The sequence below is a fragment of the Alosa pseudoharengus genome, unplaced genomic scaffold (assembly GCF_046254945.1).
Source record: "Alosa pseudoharengus isolate Yale_2024_CS ecotype anadromous, Long Island Sound unplaced genomic scaffold, YU_APseudo_1.1 YU_APseudo_1.1_scf_2, whole genome shotgun sequence".
Taxonomy (NCBI): Eukaryota; Metazoa; Chordata; class Actinopteri; order Clupeiformes; family Clupeidae; genus Alosa; species Alosa pseudoharengus.
This window is the reverse complement of record NW_027468663.1, coordinates 4998943-5023364: the sequence shown is the minus strand read 5'-3', so window position 1 is coordinate 5023364 and position 24422 is coordinate 4998943. Positions and strand designations below refer to the sequence as shown.

General features: G+C 41.9%; 1 protein-coding gene across 1 annotated transcript; it reads right to left on the bottom strand.

Annotated features, from left to right (window-relative positions):
• Positions 1–956: 956 nt before the first annotated feature.
• vipr1a (vasoactive intestinal peptide receptor 1a) lies at positions 957–24386 on the bottom strand. The gene is made up of 13 exons (XM_076293453.1): positions 24135–24386; positions 21934–22021; positions 19061–19171; positions 9581–9696; positions 9320–9417; positions 7479–7602; positions 6068–6221; positions 5751–5811; positions 4971–5037; positions 4796–4887; positions 3945–4074; positions 2878–2919; positions 957–2713 (listed from the first exon to the last, which is right to left on the bottom strand). Exons 1-13 carry the CDS (start codon positions 24186–24188, stop codon positions 2519–2521), a joined length of 1332 nt encoding a protein of 443 aa, XP_076149568.1. The 5' UTR covers positions 24189–24386; the 3' UTR covers positions 957–2518.
• Positions 24387–24422: the final 36 nt, after the last annotated feature.

Here is a 24422-nt window from a genome sequence, read left to right as displayed (position 1 = left end):
ACTGTTGCTGTTGTAGCTGAAACTGTTGCTGCTGCTGTTGAAGCTGTTGCTGTTGCTGCTGGATCTGTTGTTGCTGCTGGTTGGATTGCTGTTGTTGTTGGTTGCCTAGCTGGAGAAGGGAAGCGATGTCGCCAGCCATCCGATTGATGTCTCCCTCAGTGCGTTCCAGTCGCTGTAGGGCAGACATCTCGGGCTCTTCCTCCATAGTGGTCAGGGAGTGCGCTGGGTCCATAGTGGTCAGATCGTTCTGTCACGGACAGAAGACGACCCAAGAGCGCAAGTTCAAATTCAGAGTCTTTTTATTGAAGGGTTCAGGGGGGGAAGAGGAGTGAGAGAATCGTGAGGTCTTGGAGGTTCCGGTTCCAGGGGTGCTAGGAGTGCCAGGGGTGTCAGGGGTTCCAGTCCAAGGTACTGAGTGTGTGTGTCCCCCAGTGATCGAGCGGCGTCTCGGGCTGAGGGTGGTGACGCGTCTGGGCTCCCTCGTCTGGTGGTCGGAGGCCTGGGGGAACACACACACAACAGCAAGATGAACAGCAGGCAGTAGTACAGACCAGGGCTAGGCACTAAACGTGGTGAGAGACAGAAGGCAGATTCGAGTTACCGGGGGGGCTGAAGATCGGAGAGTAATCGAGAAGATCCGGAAGGCAGGTCGGGATAACCGGGGCAGTAGAACAGGGAGGCAGTCAAGAATGGATCCGAATCACAGGTAGGAGTCAGAGAGTAGACAGACAGGCAGGTTACTGGTCCAGGTTTGAAGACGATCTGACAGGGCTTGGCTGAAAAACAGGGCTTTATATACTGGGAGAGGTTAGTGGAGAAATGCAGTGCAGCTGGCAGAGTAATTAGAGCAGAGTGGGGCAGAGCCAGGTGGAGCTCGTTAGGCAGAGTAGAGAGAGAGTGAGCAGAGTGGCAGAGAATTGAATTCAATTAAGGTTGTTACCAGGGAGAGAGAATGCTCATGACACTTTCCTAATTTCCATTATGGAAAATACTGTACATATTGACTTATGAGGTATAAGGTTTTTTTTTTATGTGCATGCATGCACCCAGGTGTACACATCATTACTCTATGATAGAAAATACAGATCATGGACACCCACATTATTTTTTAGCTTCATCTTAACCACAGCAATTGATGACAAACAAGCGAGAGAAATTACATCACACATTATCACATCTATCACACAGCAAGAGAATTGACAGTCTAGATCTATAAAATACTATTATTGTACAATGCACATTCTGCAATCTGCGCCACCAATAACTATATACACATGTTCATGCACTATAAAGTTGTAGGCCTACACAGAACAGTCCAAATTCATACAAACAACCATACAAACATAAACAAATACAACCACATCGCGTAAGTCTGTGGGACAAACATACATCTGCTAATTCACATTTGGTTACGGGGTGGAGCTGGCCATGAAACCTAAGAATGTACGGGTCTATTTGTGTCATTTACATGTTATTTACACATACAAAATAGGTGAAGCGATGCCTAAAATAGTACTACCATTGTACTTGACATTTCTATGAGCACTGACTAATCAACTCATCTCCAATGACCCCATTATGGAGAACAAGGTTAACCAGAGGTGTTCAACCGGAAGGCATCTGTGGTAGCTAAATCCTGTAATAATTTGAACAGACAGCATTTCTTACTCATAATTGTCAACCGGTCTGTGTGTGTAGAATTGATCAATGGTGTGCTCAGCTTACAATCTCTTTTTAGACGTTTAATTAGTCTAGTTCTAGTGAACCCAGACAAACTCGGTCAGGTCTGTATTTCCATTGAAGCTGATTTCCAAAAGACCAAAAACACAGCAACCACTTATCCGGTAAGGGGCGGGCTTTATGACAGACAGAGGAGTACAGTCAGCAGCACTGTTCAACAAAACCAGTGGCTGCAGCGATGGTGTCAGTGTTAAACAATACTGACATGTATTTTCTTTGGAATTTGGAAATAAACAACTGCATTTAAATTAACCTTCATTTACAAGAAAAATGTACAGCAAACACATAAGAGTTTAATGTACCAACTTAATTTCACTGCTGGTTAAGGCCCTAGGAATTCGGAAGTGAATGAAGGGTCCCCAGACTGATTATCAATTAAGATTAGAAAATCGGTCTGGTATCAGACAGACTAACAGTAACACCACTGTTTTTCATGTTTGTGATAATCATGTTAAATCCCCTCTCTAAATTCTCAGCTATACGTACAGTTCACAGGGGCACATGATGGCCCTGAATGGAAATGGCTGAGAGCTGGTGTGCTGGTGTCACAGTGTCGTACATGGCAATCCCTCTGACACAATGCACCTTGCTTGCACTGCAAATTACATTGCTGCCCCACTTAGTGATAATGTCAATGTGTGTGCCACAGTAATCAGATATGTCACACAGGATGGAGTGAGTGACACTCTACAGAGAGGAGGAAGAGGATGCGTAAGCCATACGCCCGTGTGGGGCACTTCTCCAACCACATGCGGTTTCCTGTCACAAGAGCCCGGTGTCAGACAGCTGAGAGGTCGTCCGGGCCTTCGCTAGCTCGCCACGTGGTCGGACTGCATTTGGTCATCATGGTGATCTGGGTGCTGTTGTTCCCATTGCTGGCTAGGGACGGCTGCTGGTACTGGTACTTGGTGCCGTTTCCAAGAAACCTTTGCATGTGCCATCTCCTCCATTTGCGTTTGATCTCTGCCTGCACCTGAGATGGGAGGAGAGGAGAACAGGGGAGAGCATTAATAGAGGGGGGGGGGCACCCTCTGAGGGCTAAGGACTGAGGAGGTCGAATATGGATTATCATTGTCATGACACTGACAAAAGTAATTAGTGTTATATAATAATAAGATCAAGGTGATTTTGTATTACCTCTCCATTTAGGAAACAGTACAGAACAGCTACCACAAAACCCTAAGACAAAGAGAGATAGTGAGTAACAAAACACATATAATACAATTAAACAGCATCTGTATAAATTCACAAATAGCCATTTTGTAAATAGGCTTTGGATCACATAAGCACTTCCTAGTGAAACATATTTGTTGGTAATTTTGTGTTGTCTGGTCTGGTCTGGTTTGTTATCTGTATTTTTTTGGTAGAGGACCCATCATGAGTGTGTGTGAGGGGGGGGTGAGTCTGGGGGACGCCAGATACCACTGTTGAGCCACCTGGAGGTGTTGTTGGCCTAATTCAATGAAATGCCTATGAAGGAAGGTGCCTGCGATAACCCCAGTGAAATGCTCTCGAAGGCTGTTCTGTTGGTTGTTTTTGTTAGTGATTTTGGTTTTGACTGTAAATAGGCTTGCTTGTGGACTGGCCGCAGTGTGAAATCCCCTACCTACAGCACAAGGAATTTAACATCTCTGCTGTTTATATATTTGAAAAAAATAAAGAGACCATCTCCCTGGGGACAGAATGGTCTGTATCAATTACGAAAGTGACAAATGAGAGGGACTGAGGGCTGAGGCCATAATCAGAGGTCCAGGATGCAGAGGTCCAAAGCACCAAGATGGCATTTAGCATATATCCAGAAATAAATGGAGACTTGTGTACAAAAATCCTACACAGATATTTACTAAGGTAGATAAATATTATCAGTGGACAGTAACTAAGTGGTGCAAAATCACAAGTGTGATCAAATGTGTGGGTTTTTATTTGCAGATTATTTTGTCCCGGGTCAGCAGTTTGGAAAAATATTGAAAACATAAGCAGTGGAAAAATATTGGAATCTATTTCTTGGATGGATAAGTGACTAAGACGAATAACACAAACCCCACATTGTATTTATCACACTGATGATTAGACAAGCTGACATTTCAAGAATCTAGACCAAGTCTGCACCCGGCGGGAGGAGTCCCTGAGGCCTTCAAAAGAATGACACATTTGTTTCCATGGTGAGGAAGAGAGCAGACGCTGTGCATGCTGTAGTGATTTACCTGAAATGAGCCCAAGACCAGGTCGAACACAGGCCTAATAACAGGGGCTAGATTTTCAGGAATGACTGCAAATACTATGTAGTTAATCCCAAACAGAGGAATCAACAGCAATGTTGATTTAGCCAACCTCCTGTGACACAAATAACACTGGAATGAATATTAATGGTTGCAATAAAAATGTAACGATTAGACAGAAACATACAACAAGCAACAAAAAGGCTTATAATAGCCTACTATCGTAACACCCCCAATTATCACCACTTTTGTTCAGAAATTCTAAAACAACGATGTTTTTTAACACTTCAAAATAACATTTTCTAAATGAACCTTAAATTTTTTAGTAGCCATAGGTGTGTAGATTTGAACAAAATCTGGTTTGGTTCTTAACAGGAGCATTTACTGCCTGAAATATCTTGTTTACCACGCTCGGAGTTATAGTGCTGGCCTGATGGGTCGCCTATTTACGCCGTTTCAACAGCACATGAACGGTTAGACCGAGAATTCTCATCATGAAATTAAAATTCCACTGGAGCTCCAAGCGGTTGTCTACACACAACCTTACAACAGTGTTTACAGCTCTTTGAGTCACGGTAAAATGTCATTTTTGGTACATAGCTAATTTAGATACACCTATGGTGTGGGTGATTGCGTTTTTTTAGGAGTCCGCTGTCTTGGTTTGTATAGAAATTGATATTAAGTGACAGATACACGCAAGACGGCGGCAATACGGGACCATAGGTAATAGGGGGAGTTCCGATACCAATGTCATATTAGTGGCACCCACAAAGCTTACCATACTAATGTGTTCAGTAGTATCACATAAAAAAACATCTAGAGTAGGGAAATCTCACAAGTATTGGTTGGACTCATGTCGTCCGATATCTCTGCAATTGATCTTCTGCCGAAGTATCCGTATGATACAGATGAAGAGAATGAAAGTTACCTGCATGGATCAAACACACTGTATGAAAATGTCTGTTTCTCACCCCAACAGGCAGTACGGCCCATGTCAAACTGATACATTACCAGTATAGTAAATATGATGGGTACTCGGATGATCAGCCAAAGATGGTCATCAATCAAATCCCAGCATCTATAACACATGAGTAAAGCTACATGAAATTAATAGGCTACATTGAAAATGGATCTGCACCTTAAATTGGATACTATACTTTGATGCAATCATTCTTATTCTGCTGCACACAATATACACTGACATTTTCTGACACTTCTTGCATTATTGCCAGGTTTTGAAGAAATATAGAGTATAATTACTAACAGTCTCTTGATGTCATAAATCTTCAGAATGATCATGACATGATACAATTTTGTATGAAATTCTACAGTAGTAACCACCTCAAGGGTGCCCTGCACTTGCTAAAAATAGCCTTTTGGTGACCTCCTTGTGGAGCCATCTTCCATCACTTCTCAGAGGAAACAGCCTTGAGAGAAACATGCTGAAATTGCATTTACAATGTCATTTGAATCACCGCCAATGGCTGCATTTGTAGAGTAATACATGGTCCTGGCCACATGAAGTGTATTGAATCCTAAAATCCTCCTTAATCTCTAACAAGTGTCATGGGCCTCCTGAGCACTATGGAGCCTCAGGGTTATTTCTTTTTCATCACTCCTTTGTAATACACTTAAGTCTTTAGAGACACACTGATTCAAGTGACACACCACAACGTTGGGTTTCCATGGAGCTGTCTTTGTGGAAATTGAATTTATCAATAGAACAAGAACACCTTATTCCAATTCTGCAAATTGTGTTTCTCCAATGAAAGACATCAAGGTCAAACCTACCCAACATTAGTCTGGTGAGCCATTGTGATGCTCCACGCCATGATGAACACTGCAGGAACTCCTGGTCGCAGCCAAGAGAATAGAGAGAGAACACGGGTATACTTCAACAATGGGGGAATTATGCATGCATTCAATATTGTAAACAATACACTGGGAAGAAAAGACGGTTACTGAACCATGAAATGGAAAATTACAGAACCGATAAGCCACCGACACCGACAGGTGTTTCAGGACTATATTACTTTCAATAATGTGTAGAGTAATTCTCATTCAGGAATGTCCCTAGTACAATGAGATTCAAAATCCACTCCACCTACCCCAGCCAATGAGAATGTACCACCAGAAGTATTTTCTCTCGGAGAAGAACGACACCGCTAGAAGGGCATGAAGATACAGTACTTCCACCAGTAACCAAAAGTAACTGGCCATGACTCCATACTGGAAGAACACCACTGCAGACCTACACCCCACCTGTCACACAAAACACAAGTCAGTGATCAAGTTAATGCAGCAGCGGAAAAATACACTAGTAGCCTATTTTCATGACAATATACTGGAGGGAGGTAGATGTCTATGAACAGAGGAATATAAGATCTCTAAAAAATAACGGTGTTTGACTGACAGCTAAACCCAACCCAGACTGAAAGAGGTTCAAAATATTTCTGACACCTGGTACTGACCATTAACATGCAATTCAAAACTTTTGGAGCTTTTCCTGACTGACGCACTGCAATGATTGATATATTTATTCACTTCACACCTTCATCCAAAAAGATAACAAAAAGTTTTGATGCATAAAATAGCATTAAGTGTTTTCTTAATATAATAAATCTGCCAAGAAGCATGACATCTGCAAACGATCAGCAATTATTACCGGATATACAGTAAATCAATTGCTTCAAATTTCAACCTGTCATACAAAGACAAGAGGAGCAGAAAGTGCAAACAAATACTTGAAGAAGATCTCCTGTGTCTGAACATGGTACCCAAGTGAATTTGGAGTCAGACAGACAGACTCCTGTGAGAATATTTATGTTGATGGAAGGTAAAGCAGCTGAAGTGCTTGACCATCAGCAGAGCAGTGGACACCATTATCTTAAACCAGCAGCTGCGGCTAAGCTGCTTACACCATTATCGAGGCATCATTTACACAAATGTCTAAACAAATATCCAAACAGCCACCAACTCTCTGAGTGGAGACATAAAGAGGGAAATATGCATTTCCATGTTATATAGGGTGGCTTTCCAAGGCCAGTCTTCATGCTCTATACACAAACTGCCGTTGCTCAATGTTCTTAAGTGTTTAACAAACACCACAGCTCCCCATATCCGGATGTATGTATGCCAGTGTTTTATTAGCAAGCCTTTCTTAAAAGGGATCGAGGACTCGACAAACACAGCTACACCCTCCAAAGCAGCCGCCGTGAAGGAGCACTTGAACCTGTTCCACATATACAGTTAAGCTGGGGACAAAACATTCCCAGGTGGGCTTGTCAGATGCACTGATTTAGAATGGTGTGACTTGCTGGTGAGACTGTTGATAAAGCATCTTTGGTATAGGTTAATTTCAGGAAAGGGCATGGAACTGTTCTGATATGACTGATACAACAAACAAAACGTAATATCTGAAATTAATCTTGCTTGGTTTTGATAGGCAGTCTACAGGTCAACTGCACAGGTGTGTGTGTGTTTGTTTGTTTGTTTGTGCCTGTATTGAGACTCACTTACTGATTCAGAGGGACACTCCTGGTCATCAAACAGAACCACATCCTTAACAAGCACTGCGACAGCCTTTAGTATGAAGGACATAAACAAGTTGATGTGGATGTAGTTTCTCGTGCAATGTAGTTTCCTGGAGAAACAACAAGATGGGACATTCATCAGAAGTATTAACTGAAGCATAGTTAACAACACTGAACTACATGTATCCTGAGATGGATTGATGGATTTGTTCTGCATGATCTAGTCTAGACTACAGAGTCCTCCTAGTTTGAGGTAACCACTTTGACAATTTTCCCAACGTCTCGCTTAATTTGATCCGACCTCTTAATGGGCGTGGAAGAGCAGCGGTTTGCTGTCTGCCTCGGGTACGAGTCCTGAATGTTGTGAGTCCCAGTCGCCTTGGATACCAAAGGCTGTTGCTTACCTTTAAATTCCTGTCTTTCCAGTTTCCTGCTGGCCCACCCAGAGTCCATCCCTGCACTACATGATACCCTGGACTTGCTGTTACTGACCACAGTTTGCTAGTCGTGGCCTACTGGTTAGCGCTTCGGACTTGTAACCGGAGGGTTGCCGGTTCAATCCCTGACCAGTATGGCCGAAGTGCCCTTGAGCAAGGCACCTAACCCCTCACTGCTCCCCGAGCGCCGCTGTTGTTGCAGGCAGCTCACTGCACCAGGATTAGTGTGTGCTTCACCTCACTGTGTGTTCACTATGTGCTGAGTGTGTTTCACTAATTCACGGATTGGGATCAATGCAGAGACCAAATTTCCCTCACGGGATCAAAAGAGTATACTTATACTTGATTCCACTTCCTACTCTATCAACCTCTGATTAATGATGGGTGACAAAATCTCAGAACCAGAAGTGGTGCATTTGTACCACACTAAGGGGCTGAAATAGGGACATGCTTGGAGGGAGATAGAAACACACTTTAGATCAGATCATAGACATCCAACAGTTGTTTCTATTCCTCTTTCCATGTTGATTACATAACGTAACATGTGCAGCCAGTGCAGAAGTTAAGTTTAGGAGCAGCCAAATGTTCTGTGTGAGTGATTAGTTCTGTCCAACTTCACTGAATATGACACAACTGTTTTGCTGTTAGAGAGGCCTGTCTAAACACAGTGTGCTTCATGCATCCCATTTCCACAGTCAAAAGTCTAGACCCTCGCTGAACCCTGTTGTTTCTTAGTAATGTTATTGCAGGACTGTGCAATGTAAACATATCACTCTCTTTATTTACTAGAATATAGACACACATACGTCCATAAACAGAAACACAGAGACATCACCACCCGCCCACCCACCCTCCAACCTACCCACAGACACACACACACACACACACACACACACACACACACACACACACACACACACACACACACACACACACACTTCATGAGAGAGAGGAAGACCCAGACCCAGAAAGTGACAGAGAGAGAGGGAGAAGTGGTGGTTGCGGTTTAATAGTGTGTGTAACGTTTTAAAAGCTAGGAGAGGAAGCTGCAGTGCTTAAGCCATGATTAACAACACATGCTAAGCCATCACGTCGCTGCAGCTGCCTGCTCTCACAGGTGTCGGCCGCTCTGTGAGGTGCAGCTCCACTAAGTGAGACCGCACTGTGCTTGTGACGGGGGTTGTAACATTAGGGAAAATGTCACGATGTGTTTGGTTTGCTCAAGAAAAGAACAATTCTTACTATGGGAATTATAGAGAGCAATTTACTGGGAACAGCAACGCCTTCCTAGTACAAGTCGTAATTTCTTCACAATTATAGTAGGTCATTTTATTATATTTTTACAGCATTGTGGTATAAAAACGTATGGTCTGGTTTAACAACACCTTACCTAAAGATGCACAGTATGACTATGGCCGCAGTCAGGGATATTAGGGAGACTATATGACCGATGGTGTAGCCAATCCTTACTGATGAGTAGAAATTGCCCTGTAAGACATAAACAGCCATCATATGCAGGGAGACAGTGCACTTGCTGACAAAGCCCATGGAAAGCCATTTTGATACCTGCTCAACACCAGGATAAAGAATTGCCATAGAGATGGCCAAGAACACATGGATACAACATAGTGTGGGTGTCAGAGGTACTTACCAGACTCACCACTTCATCACTGAAGGTGCTGTTGGGGTTGTAACCACACGTCTGAGCAATGGCCAAAGCGTTGATCTCTGTCCAGCCTTCCGAGGTGCAGCTCCTTGATATATTTCCTGGAGGCAGAGGAAGTGATACAGTTTTCAGGAATAGGTAGTTTGCAACAAAGGAAACCATACAACTTTTGAGGGACAATTTTGTGGAAATATGTAGTGATTTAAGCCATGGCTTCCCGTGGCTTTTACTCTCTAATGTTCACATGCCAACTAAGAGAGAGAGACATATCCATAACCAATAACACATCTAAATGTTCCTTACTGGAAGTACCTTGACAAATGATTAAACTGACCCACTGTGCCAGGCTTTTCAGCACTTATCACCACTTGTTACTAAGAAAACACACTGCATCCTCTGTAATGAATGTACACACACTTGTCCTTATAACCTTCCAGCAACCTGAACCTTTCAGAGTGCAAGAGCATTATACCACTACACTAGCCCTACAGTTCCTCAGTGGCAGCTCAGCAGTGGAAAGTTTACCTCTCTAAAGGGGTATATTTCAAGTGCCCATTGATGCTAAACATAAAGGCATGCAGCAAAGTGCAACAGGTACCATTTTAAACCTGTACTACAAAAAGGCAGGTGGCGTGGAACTGACTGACCATCTGCCTGTCAGACTGTAAGCTGTAGTAAAACAGAATACAATTCATGATCTTTATCATATGCTATAACACATTGTTAAAATCATAAAAATATTTATGCCATTATTATTTTTTATAGCCTTATCTTGTTACACATTTACTAATTACAAAACAAATCAAATGCAAATAATGCCCAGCTGTGGTAATATGCTATGTCTTGACAAAGCAGGTTGATGGATTCATTCCCAATTTATGATAGATAAATGATGATCAGTCATCTTCATCCATTTTCACCTGATCATACCAACTACACAACAGGGGAATATTTATTTTCATGTTTGTTCAACTTCAAGCTTACTTGTCTGAAACACAATAATAAGATCCCTATAGGCTATGGCGCCTAATCTCAAAGGACATCTATAAATCATTACATACTACAATTAGAGAGATTGGAAATTAATAAAACATCAGTAAATGTACCCCATGCCATGGTTGCTCTCATTACAAAAGCATGCTCCCCTCCAGACATGTGTTGCACATCCATATTTCTGTGAGCCATAAACAAGTCAAATGGCACTGATTGAAGCAGTCTTCTTATGAAGGCAAACTGATTCAAATGCACAATTACCTATATGATGATTTCTTGCATGATTTAACATGAGAGCATGTTGTAAGATCAGCATGGCTCTTTTTTGCATCACTACTCATAAACAAAGAAAAGTTCTGAGGCTTTGTTGCAGTCCTGAGGCTTTGTTTCAGTTCTGAGGCTTTGTTTCAGTTCTGAGGCTTTGTTGCAGCTCTGAGGCTTTGTTGCAGTTCTGAGGCTTTGTTGCAGTCCTGAGGCTTTGTTGCAGTTCGGTTCAAGAAAAATTAACAAAAAATAGTCTGTAGTGTTCTAGTCATGTCAGTAAATGGTAGAAACACAAAAATATTCCTGTTATCCAAGGATTTAGGATGACTGTATCTTCAACATATCTGATATTAAAACGGCGAGAACAAAGCCTTTAATCTTGATCAGTGACTACAGGCTTTGGCTTCCTAATAAACACACTTTCACTCAAAATCATCCTCAATCCACTCATCCAGATCTCGGAATGACATACGCCAAAGACAATTGTGTGGATAATCTCAGGGCAGGGAGGCTAAGATAGGTGAGATCAGCTGCTGCTGTTTCAGTGCACAGCACAGAGAGATTTGTTTTGAATGAAGGCTTGCCAAAAGAATGCTTTCATCACCCCAAGAAACAAGAGGGGGAGGATTTTCAACGACATGCGTGACGCCTCCGTGTGTTTGGCGGGAGGTAATCAACCAGCATGCTGTTGTTGCAGCGCAGCCTTTGAAGGGGCCTCATCACAACACTGCAAAGCATGCTGGGCTGTGGATCTGGGCAAGGTCTTACCACACACACACACACACACACACACACACACACACACACACACACACACACACACACACACACACACACACACAAACACACACACACACACGTGTACTGTATGTGTGTGAGAGAGAGTATGTGAGTGTGCGTGTGTGAGCAAATGAGTGAAAGGCCAAGTGTGTGTGTATGTGTGTTTGTGTGTGTGTGTGTGTGTGTGTGTGTGTGTGTGTGAGAGAGAGAGAGAGAGAGAGAGAGAGAGAGAGAATGAATGTGTAGGTCCCAAAGATCCCCTAATGAGTCCACAGTTGACCCATGTCAGGGGTACAGATAGCCATGACCATGCTCTCATGAGGTTTGCTGATGAAAGAATAAGACTGCAGTCATTTCTCATTTGTGTACTGTATTTGATCAGAGCTGTTGTACACTGCATCATCATGCATGAGATGTCAAAGCTGCACATCCTGGTTTGTGGTTGACAAGTAAATGACCAACCCAGTTTTTCAGGTAATTTTTATCAGTACTTTGAATACGTAGGAGAAACACCTACAACACACACACCCCAGTCATAAAGTTTTGGCCTTGACAACGGCATATATCAAATACAGTATTTACCCACATGACGATGGACAGAAATCAATCCTCACAATAACCTCACAAAGTCAAACAAACTAGAAGAGAGACAGTAAAGAAGATGGATGACTAGAAATGTTTCCCGTATGAGCTCCTGGCGAAAAAGTTCAAATGTGTTGGGACATGGGAGTCTCCACCCAGGCTGAATTTATGGCATGTCCCTCGACCTGCGTGGCGCCAAGTTGCGTAACACATGTTTTCCTTTCCAGAGCTGCATAAAAAGACATACCACTCAATTTGAACATGTGTCAAAACCCAGACTTTTCTCTGGAGTCTGTAATACTATAATGAGCAAAGGAGGATTTTGTAGGATTTTCCTCACTGTACAATGATAGTAATGTCTCACCTCTATTACAGGTAAGAAACTTAATTAAACTATTTGTGGAAGGGGGGAATTGATCATTGTACACCTAAGTAGGTGAAAATGTTGGTACACAATCCAAATACAATCACAACCATAAGTTCCAGCTTGAGCACAGAAACCCGTTTGAACGTATTTGGTGATGGATTAAAGACTGAGTTTTGTGTTGCACCTGCTGGATTGGTATTGAAACCAGCCAGTGGAAATGTACAATCAACCAGGCATGGGTTGGCAACTCATGGGTGTCTTGAGGGCACATTTGAGGTTTTATTGGACATCCTCCATCAACCCTATGATTGACAGGAGCTCCCTCTTGCCCTGGTTTTCACTGGTATGGAGAGCTCTGTGAAATACACCCACAGCATCAGCCTCACATTCCTACAACAACCCGTGTCTGCCTCCTCTGTCCAAGGCTTCAGGAGTCCTGAGCCTACAATAGGGAAACTTTATCCTATGCATAGAAGGGATATATATCTATAGGCATTTAAACAGATACACACACATACATACACACACACACACACGCGCACACACACACACACACACACACACACACACACACACACACACACACACACAGTTATGTGCACACTCATGCATTGCACACACACGTGGATCTACAAGTTCATGGATACACTGTGGCTGCATCTCCCTCTAGCACATCTGGGTTGCATCACTGATCTCTAGAGGCTATCTTTACGGTGAACTCCTGGCCCACGTGAAGAAGATAAATCCACCACATTTCACCCCCACAGCATCTAAATCCTTCAGGTCTTGTTCTGGAAGTGCTCCAAAAGCTACTCTCCCAAAGCAAGAATATAAAACTCCATAAAAATGCAAACTCTATCCAAGACTTTGAACTGGCCTGACATCGAAAAATTATTCATTTTTCCCCTTACACCCCCCATCATCACAACAGATCAAGTGAGAGCCCAACTAAAAAAACTGCGCATCAATAAAGTAGCGGGGCCTGACAGACTGTGTCCAAGGCTACTCAAGGCCTGTGCTGCTGAACTGGGGGAGCCACTGAAGCACATCTTCAATTTGAGCCTACGCCTTGGACAAGTTCCAACACTGTGGAAGACATCATGTCTCACCCCTGTCCCTAAGAAGCCACACCCTAGTGAGCTTAATGACTACAGACCTGTCGCTCTTACATCACATGTGATGAAAACAATGGAGCGGCTGGTCTTAGGTATGCTCAGACCCCAGGTACGCCATGCACTAGACCCGTTACAGTTTGCATACCAGGAGAATGTGGGCGTGGACGATGCCATCACTTATCTTCTACACAGTACACATTCTTACCTAGACAAGGGGAAAAGTGCTGTGAGAATCATGTTCTTTGATTTCTCAAGTGCTTTTAACACCATCCAACCCCTCAGACTGGTAGACAAGCTCTTGCAGATGGGTGTGGACGCTCACCTGGTAACCTGGATTACAGATTACCTGACCGAGCGACCACAGTCAGACTGAAGAACTGTCTCTGACACTGTGATCAGCAGCACTGGAGCGCCACAGGGAACTGTGCTCTCTCCAGTCCTGTTCACCCTGTACACATCTGACTTCTGCTACAACACCAAGTCATGCCACATGCAGAAGTTTTCTGACGATACTGCAATTGTGGGGTGTATCAGGAACGGGCAGGAGGAGGAGTACAGGAGCCTGGTGGAGGACTTTGTGCAATGGTGCAAACTCAATCATCTTCAACTCAACAGTTCAAAGACGATGGTGGTGGATTTCCGCAGGTCTAAGCCTACTCTGCTACCAGTCCCCATTGATGGGTCAATGTGGAGGTGGTAAGCACCTACAAGTCTCTGGGTCTCCACCTGGACAATAACTGGACTGGTCAGCCAACACTGATGCACTCTACAAGAAAGGGCAGGCTGTACTTCCTGAGGAGGCTGCGGTCCTTCAATGTGTGCAGCAAGCTCCTCAGGATGTTCTACCAATCTGTTGTTGCCAGCGTCCTCTTCTATGCAGTGGTATGCTGGGGAGGAAGCACAAAGAAGAAGGATGCGGGCCGAATTGATAGGCTGGTAAGGAAAGCTGGCTCTGTAGTGGGAGCTGAACTGGAGTGCATCACTTCACTATCTGACAAAAGGACCCTGAACAAACTGATCAACATCTTGGACAATTAGTGTCGCCCACTCCACAGCACTATTGTTAAGCAGAAGAGCCTGATCAGCTGGAGACTTCGCTCACTGCCTTGCACAACAGACAGACTGAGGAAGTAATTTGTCCCCAGGGCCATTGAACTGTTCAATGCTTCACTTAAGGGAAAAGGAGAGATAGACTTCTCCGCATAGTCTGTCTGCCTCTTCAGCCCCTCCATGTTTGGATACTGTCTGTCCACTAGACACTTTTTACCACTGTCTTTCTGCCTCACTGTTTCCGTGCTATATTAGCACATTAGCACATATGCATAACCCCTCCCTCCATGCCACAGCTGAACTGTGGCCACACTTATACCTTTTCTTAAAATAGTTATATATATATATATATATATATACTTATTCTTGCACTGTTGCACTGTTGGACTTACTCATTTGCACTATCACCATGACCACTATCACCATTGCACTATCACTGTGAAACTCACTCACACAGAGCACCTTACCTTACCTTACTATGCACAGAGAATCACAGGCTCAGTCCCTGCCTCAGTCATTGCAAGCACCTCTTGATTGATTAATCACCACTATGTGGATACTGTTTTTAGAATTAATTTAGATTATACAACAATTGGGTTCTAAGGAACTATTTATTTGTTTCTGATTGGCCAAGAGACGTTCCATGAGTTGGAATATCCCTGGACATTTCAACTCAGACTTTGCACAGCTAATAATAAATCACTCCGCGATACGAAGATTTGACACAATGTTCTCATCCCAGCTCTCCACTATTTTAAGTAATGGGTTACTCCTTAGCAAACCATAATGAAACAGTGCTTCACCACATCTGTGGATTAAGCCACACAGTCAGCTCAATGTAAGTAAGATAAACGAGGATGCTAATTGTTCTCAGCATTGTGTAGGGCCTATAATATGATTGTCACTTGGAGGAGACTTGTAGATAACTAACGTTAGCATAGTTATCTAACCGCTGCTAACGTGCTAGCATCGTGTCAGAAAAACATATGGGGCTGTGCACAGTAGTGTAACATTTATTCACCATAAATTAATAAAGTTCAGTGGTTCTGCAATGTAGGCTATGTTTCCGTTTTTTGCAGTACCATGTCCCTTCCATGACATGGCCCAGTGTCCTTGTAACATGCATGCAGCAAAGCTAGATATGAGTGTGATTTCAGCCCGACTTTCAACATTTCTTTCAAGAAGACCATAGAAGAAGACACGTAAACCACAAAGACCCGTAACGAGGGATCTGGAATGTTGGTTACCTAGCAACCAAGACGCTGTCCCGGTAAATTCCAGATCCTTTTCGGGATTTTAACATCTTTTTTCTATCTATTCTTTCTCAACTCTACTTCTACGTCTCTTCGTTCAACAACGTTATGTCAGAGTTATGTTAACGTTCGCATAGCCATCAACATGGCCGCCACGTCCCACAATGCAACGCGGATCCCACGCCCTATTGAAAAGGGAACTATTTTTGATGCGTAAGAACGATATCGAAATCGTTCATGTTTAAACAATGTTTAAACAATAATGGGGTGTTTTCAGATTATTTTGTTTGTGGTAGAATTGTTGTATAAAAGCAATATAGCACTCGTGATCGTGGGATTGGTCATGGATATTCCCACGGCTGTTGTTGCCTGCACCACTCGGCCTCCGGCCTCGTGGCTATGGCTGAACAACACCCGTGGGAATATCCATGACCAACCCCACTCTCACTCGTGCTATATTGCTTAATTAAGTGTTAGTTAGTATAATTTGTATTTTAGTATATTTAGTATATTCTTTATCTTCTACTGTCCTTTTTGCTTAGTTGTGTTTTTATATTATATACTTTTAATTACTTTTTCTGCTGTTAGTGAATGTGTGTGTGTTGTCTGTATGCTACTGAGACCTTGAATTTCCCCTGGGGATCAATAAAGTATCTATCTATCTGTCTATCTATCTATCGATCTATCTATCTATTGCTTCAAAGCTTTGGCAGGTTTTGATTTTAAATTATGGACTTCTGATGAATTTTGAACAGATACTAATAATTGTAAAACACTTTTATTCAAATTATGCAATGACAAAACACTACCCAATGACTAAAGTATGAAACAAGAAACTTTTAATGTATTTATTTTTTCACGTAGTGTTTTTTTCACTGTTGTTTTGACATTCATGCAGACCTACCTACACTACACTGTAAACAAACCCTTTTTATCTTCTTCATCTTCAGTTTCACCATACTTAGTCCTAGTCTGCACACACACACACACACACACACACACACACACACACACACACACACACACACACACACACACACACACACATTTGCCTAGTTAAATAGCGCAGACATAACCATAACAGCCTAGAGACATGCCACTCTGTGACAGACAGACAAACGGGGGCAGATACAGAAACAGAAATAGTCATGTACTGGTCCACCTCAGAACTCCCACGCTGGTTGCCATGTATGTTTTCAGACACTGGCCCTTTTCCAGCTAGCAAGGCCCTCCAGCCTCATGAGAGCAGCCCATCAAATTAGCCAGCACGTCTTTCTCCACTCAGGCACCCTGCTGAGCTGCCGAGACCCTCTAATTAATGAACAAGTTAAAAGTTTCACAACACCAGGACAAACACAAACATGCATTCGGCCCATCTCAACATCTCAGCAACCTCCTCAGGTCAGAGTGAGAGTTAATGATCTGCCTGCCAAGGATGTTGGGAAAAACGTACAAACACAAAAAGTCTGCTTCTCCATGCATGGCCCCCACAGCCATTAGGGGCTTGGCCTGAGCTTCTTCTTAATTACTGGCAACGGTTCAAACAAGTAGACACCCCTACCCCTGTCCCGCTTTTCACAAAATATCACTGCCAAGAAATGATAATGATGATGCAGATCTTTCTCACTCCCTAAATGCCCTGTATGTGTGTGTGTGTGTGTGTGTGTGTGTGTGTGTGTGTGTGTGTGTGTGTGTGTGTGTGTGCGTCTGCGTGTGTGCACATTTGTCTGATGCAAAGAGTTTAAACATGAACACTACAGTTTTCATACATGTTCTGTATATTACACCTTTTCCCCATTTAGACCTCAACTTCCTCTTGTACCTTATCTTCCGCATTATAGATTGTGACAAAGATGCAACCACATGGGTTCATAAACATGTCAGTATGAGTCACGTATCACAGAAACTGCTCATGTTTTCAAGTTTTCCTGTCACATATCTAACTTCCTGTTCTCAATTTAAGCTACAAGTCAGCATTTGCAACCAAGTTGTACATTATGCTTGTATGGGGGAGGGAGGAAACAACATCAAGAAGTACATCAGTATGACTGGAAATGAAAATGCTTCAGTATAGTATCTAACTGCATTATATCCTTTTAATAACCCTTAGATGTGTGAGACTTTGTACCAAAATGACAACATCAACACAATCAGTTGCATCACATGTCTTCAATCCTCCAAGGGGGTCTGTTCACTATTTTAAGAGGAAACAATGTGTTCTACCATGCTCTATAGAAGTGGTTCTTAACTGGTCTGGCTTTGGGTTCCACAATTTCCCATGTTCATCAAGTCGCGTTCAAGACAACAGATATGGTGAGTTACATGCTAAGACACGCAAAGTGCCTGTAGGCCTATTTGTTTGGAACATGCTGATGTTTGGCATTACATTTGTGAAGTCTTCAACTCCTGATGCACCTTTCAAAGTAGGCTACACGACAGGTTTATCTTTGACAGGGGTGCTTGGTTTCCATGTAACATTTTAATTTTGATGGTTTCATGCTCTGCAATGCACTGCACACCACACACTTGGGTTTCTGTCCCATTTAGTCCTCAATTTAAGAGAATCCATATACTACTTCAAATATTCAGGGTCGCAGCCTACTTGTTTACCGCTAAAATTATGTCTAACATGACCTTGCTGCCACATAAACATTGTCTATCTATGTCCATAGCAATGACATATATGAATAAAATCTATGAAAATAAAGGTCCAATATTAGATCTGATAATGTAGCATTTTAAATGAGCGATTTCTTCTTTTTTAACACAAGCTCCGCAACCCACCCAGAACGGTTCCATGACCCACTTTTGGGTCATGACCCACCAGTTAAGAAACACTGCACTATAGGGTTTATGATCTATATAAAAAGAAAACAAGGACTCAGAACAGCTAAACGTCTATGTTATTATACCCTCTGATAATTAGAATCCAATCTGAACATTGTTCACCAGCCTGAAAAAGACCTGTTGTGGTTCTGTAATGCAAGCACACAGGCATGACCCAGACTACCCTATTCCATTCCAGTGGAAGAGAAAGAACACCACCTTCAGTGTGTTTTACCTTTGGGGTGGCCAGACACAAAGCTGAAATAATCTGGGCAGGGTATAGTGACCACCTCTTCTACACGAGCTGATGGCCAACAGGCAATCGTGTCCCACGACCCCAGGCAACCTGACAAGAGAAAATTGACATGTCAGAGGATGGGGAGAACACAACAGACACAGGTTGGCAGGAGTTGAGTCTTATCAGTGCAGTTAAAAAGAAATATAATAGACCCATATCAAATCTGATACAAGGATACTGTGGCACTGCCTCCCATATCAAATCTGATACAATGATACTGTGGCACTTCCTCCAAAAATGTTTAAATGCCCTAGCTATGATTCCAATCCCCCAGCACAGGGTTTAGATGCAGGTGATGCAGGTGAATTTTTGTACAGTACATAGGCTTATGAAACATGTTTGTTGAAACAGGCATTTTTGTGACAGCTTACACAACTGAACACAGACCACCAACACTGAAAAGTGCTCCACTGTTTATCTCAGTAGACAACATGTATATCGCTGCTTGAAGTTTTTCTTTACCACCAGAAAGCACACAACAGAGGGCACTAGTACCTTCACAAGGCTGACTGCATACTAAAAGCTTTTGCTCTTAAAAATCTCATGACAGGCGGCTCTCACTGACTGAGAACCAACTCCTTTGTGGTTGTTTTAGGACAAGACCCAACGGCAAACAATCGGGGACAATACCACAGAAGAGACTATGAAATCTCAGCTCATTTCATCACAAGCGAAACCAATATGTGTATCAGCAACATTACTCCTGAGACGAGTCGATGTTGTAATTGACAGCGCATAGTCTCACTGGCGCTGCACTGTCTGTCAGATCTCAACTTGAACTGTGTCCAGTAACTGCTCTGTCAATTATAATCTTAATTACAGTAATATCACACTTGCGCTACTGAGCATGGGAATCACAACACAATCACACACACACAGTGAGGTTAACACTGATAGTGATCCTTATTACGTCTCTGAAGAGTCCGGAACACCTGTTCTTTTTACTGATATACTGCATGTGTGAACACTGTCTTTAACACGGATATATATCTAGCGCCAGAGTAAAGAAAATGCAATCTTGAGTGCACTGCAATAGCAAATAATTGAACATACTGACTATTGAAAATATTCATTCAATCCTCTTGAACAACACATTTCAATCATATTGTGTTTCACTCAAATAATCACAATGACAAATACAGTTTTTTTCAACTGCTTACACACGAAATCTTTGCTTGTCACACAATTTTCTAAACATGTCTTCCAAACATCATAACCCCACCCCAAACTGCAAAACTATACACTAATTCTCAATTTTTGAGTCAGTTTTCAATGTACTAAAACACATTTTACAAAACACAACACACAATTTTCTACTTAACACACAAAAATCTAACAGGAAGTAACTTGATTTTGTTTTTCAAACACTACCCATCAAAATGCTACATTAAATCACCAGTGCTTCACTCTCTCTCTTCACATGTGTAAACACTCATTACTTTACGGAACACCATCCAATCATTGCCTTAGTATAGGCCTATGAATACAAGATATACTCTAGATATACTGTAGGTACAGTATGGACCCTTTCAATCTGGCTCTAGAGGATTTCCGTTTGAAATGTTCAGAACCAATGCAAATATAATACTTTGAAAGGAGTGTTCTACAAAACGACTTTATGTACAGTAAAAAGTCTTTTTTACTATATGAATACATACATAACCCCCCCCCCCCCCCCCCCCCCCCACACACACACACACACAAATACAGACACACACACGCACACACACACACACACACACACACACACACACACACACACACACACACACACACACACACACACACAGACACACACACACACACACACACTTTTCTTTAGAAAAAGCAAAGTAATTTGATAGTAGTCAGTCATTTCCATCTTAGGCAAAATCAGTTTTTTCAGAACTCCATGTACATCTGGTGGTCATTGTATTTTGCTTTGCTTTGTTGTTGTTGGCTGTAAAATACTGTATTCACAACAGCAAATTATTTGGGAAAAATCACTATTTTTTGGTTTCAATATTGCTTGCATTTTTACTGTGTATTTCAACATCTCTCTGTAGATACCGTAACTTTCACTCTTGTATGGAAATACATAAAGTCTATGAAAGACGAAAGAGCGTTAGTTTTTGAGCAACAGTGTGTACATGATGTATCCAAAATGTCATATAATGACAAAAGTGTTTGTAATGTGAGGTGAATGTTTGATTTAAAGATGTATTTATGACATTTTGAACGTTGTGTGTCATTTTGCTGGACATTTGAGGCATTTTGCATTTTGTGTGAGCGATTGTTGGTTTTGTGTGTGGAGTTTTGAAAAATAGACACAGAGTTTTGAAAACATGTGTAAACAGTTTTAAAAAACTGCAATGACAAGAGCAGTCATGCAGCACACAATGGTGACCCACTACCTCGTTAAAAAAACGTAAATCATACGTACTGTAATTGACGTAAATCTGACCAACAGTTTTAATTTATGTGAACCCGATTAAAATACTCTCCACCCCTTATAGGTCATTGGCATTCCTTTGTCATCATCTTGGTTGCTTTATCACTGTAAGTCTATAGAAGAGAATAGCCCCCTCATTCATCATAATTAAGATCGTACAGGACGGAGGACTCACACACAGTGGTGAGAACACAAATAATCAGCTTGCTTACAGTAAGATCAGTAAATTACCATGAAGATCTGGGTTGGCTTCAGTGGCTTATGTGTGTGTGTGTGTGTGTGTGTGTGTGTGTGTGTGTGTTTGAGTGAGTGTGTGTCTGTGAGAGAGAGAGTGTTTGAGTGTATGTTTCAATATGAGAGAGAGAGAGAGAGAGCATACCTGAAGTGACATTCTCCACTCGAGACAAGCACAACTCTCTCTTCTTTTCTACGTCGATCTCAACACCACACGCCTGCACTGAGCTCAGCTGTTTTGTAATGAAAGAGAGCATACACTTATTACACTTATTAGAGACCATGCTGCAAAATGTTACATTTATCTATCATCAAGCAACAATGGCAGATTAAAGCAGGCTCAGTCATGAAACAATACATGTGAACATTATAGACTTGCATAGAGGTATGCAAGGGCTGAGGTGAAATTTCTCGCTGTGAAGAGAAGCCGAACTCCAGCTGCAGAAACCTTTTTTGCTTGAAAGCAGGTTACTTTCAACTCTGGGTTTTAGACCCAGATTTTTTGGACCATTCATTTGTTGTGGAAGGATATTCTGTTTGGCAGTACAAATGCAGTTCCACAACAGAGGATCAGTGTTTGATTAATGGCATTGCAGAGCATTATTACATATATAGGTAAATTGGGAATGTTTATCTTCTAATGCAAATATACAAATAATCATGCTCATGTTCGAATATCAATAATATTCAAATATTTACAAACCAAGGTGAGAATATGCTATCATAGATCATCAAAGGGTTTCCCCCTACACTACCGGTCAAACATTTGAGGTCACTTAGAAATTTCCATTCCACTCCATTATAGACAGAATACCAGCTGAGATCAGTTGCAGTGTTTTCAGATTACATTATGTGCTTACATAATTGCAAAAGGGTTCTCGACTGTTGTAGATAGATAGATAGATACTTTATTGATCCCCAGGGGAAATTCAAGAAAGATGTTGTAGAAAGATATGGCTGATCTTTAATGCAATATCTACATTGCCCATACTAGTCTGACAGCATTTTAAAAGGCTAACTGAGAAAACATTGGAGAACCTTTTTGCAATTATTTAAGCACATAATGTAATCTGAAAACTTCTGCAATGATTAAACTGATGAACTAAACAACTGATCTTAGCTGGTATTCTGTCTATAATGGAGTGGAATGGACATAAGTGACCCCAAACTTTTGACCGGTAGTGTATGTCTGCCACCACTTCTTATAAGCATATAGGCTACTCTTAATTCTAGGATTGCTTTTATAGCCGGAATCACACTGGACTGGAACACTATTCAGATTTATCAGCCACTTTGGCAGATGAGGCGCTTCAGTGGCCACATAAATCAAACCGTTACTACACAGCTATTGTTAGTCGCACCCTGTGCCCATATGGCCACAAAAGACTATCCCTTTAAGTGTGAGTCAGCGTGATTCATTGTCAGGTTAAAACACCTTGATTAGATTGTAGCCTTCATACCAAATGTATAGAACCTTAAAAACACTGTCTAACACTGGTGCTGTTTGTTACTGAACTTGCCACCTTCTATTGGATGGGCTTTGCTGTTACACAACATTAAAGAGGTCAGCGTATATTAGTTGGTCAGGGATCATAAGATCAAATTGTGAACTCACATTAAATATCATATCTAATATGAGCAAATTCGTATTCAAGTAATTGAAGTCACAGACATTTGGGTATCAGGATGAGTTAGTGATAAGTAAAGCTGAATGCATAATCAACAACATCTGCTTTACAGGTGGACAACAATCGTTTCCCTGGTAGGAAGGGTATACTACTTCAAACTGTGTTGCAACCAGAGGGGACACCATTCCGTTTGTCATTAGTACAAGCTGTTTCATCCAAAAGGGTTTAACTACAGGAATGTGATTCAAGTCGCACTGTAGTTAATTGCTGTTTTACTACAACATGTAGCCTATGCAACAATTTACACATTGTTAGGCTTGCAGCCTATAGATTTACACATCTATCTTGTGTTGAATATATTCAGCATTAACCTTGAGAGCAGGTTTTCAGCCCATTGTAAAACAAAGCACCGTGTAAGCGTGGATGGTTTCTGTGATTGTGAATGCATTTTAACTTAATTATTACCTTAATTAGCCACTTTTGTATGGGGACAAGGTAGCTTTAATATCTGCCCGATTTAACCAGGTCAATGAAGAATAGTTTAGACTGTTCGGCAATAACGAAATAATTTGCTCTGAGTTCAAATGCAGGCTATGACGCCCATTAACTAAATCATACATTATTTACATTAGGCTTACATTGCATTTAGCCTACATTAAAGTTACCATCATCCAAATGAAAACAATCTGTTCTTTTTCAATTAGCCTAGGCTACTCACCAATCGCAACGAAAACAGAAGAAAGGCAGATATGGCACAAGTATCCATGTCCATGTGTGCGTAACACTTCGACTTCAAACTTCTTCCGCTTTTGTCTGTGTCCTTGCCACGTAATGTCTACTTTTAGATTTGACTGATTGGTTTACTATGAATCTAGAACCGCGTGTTGCCGTCAGATACTCACGTAGGTCCAGGAACAAGTGTTAATCCTTGTGATGGTACACCCTAAATCAGTGGTATGCTTTAAGAATGGCTCCCTACCCTACCCACATGGATGCGCGCTCCGAA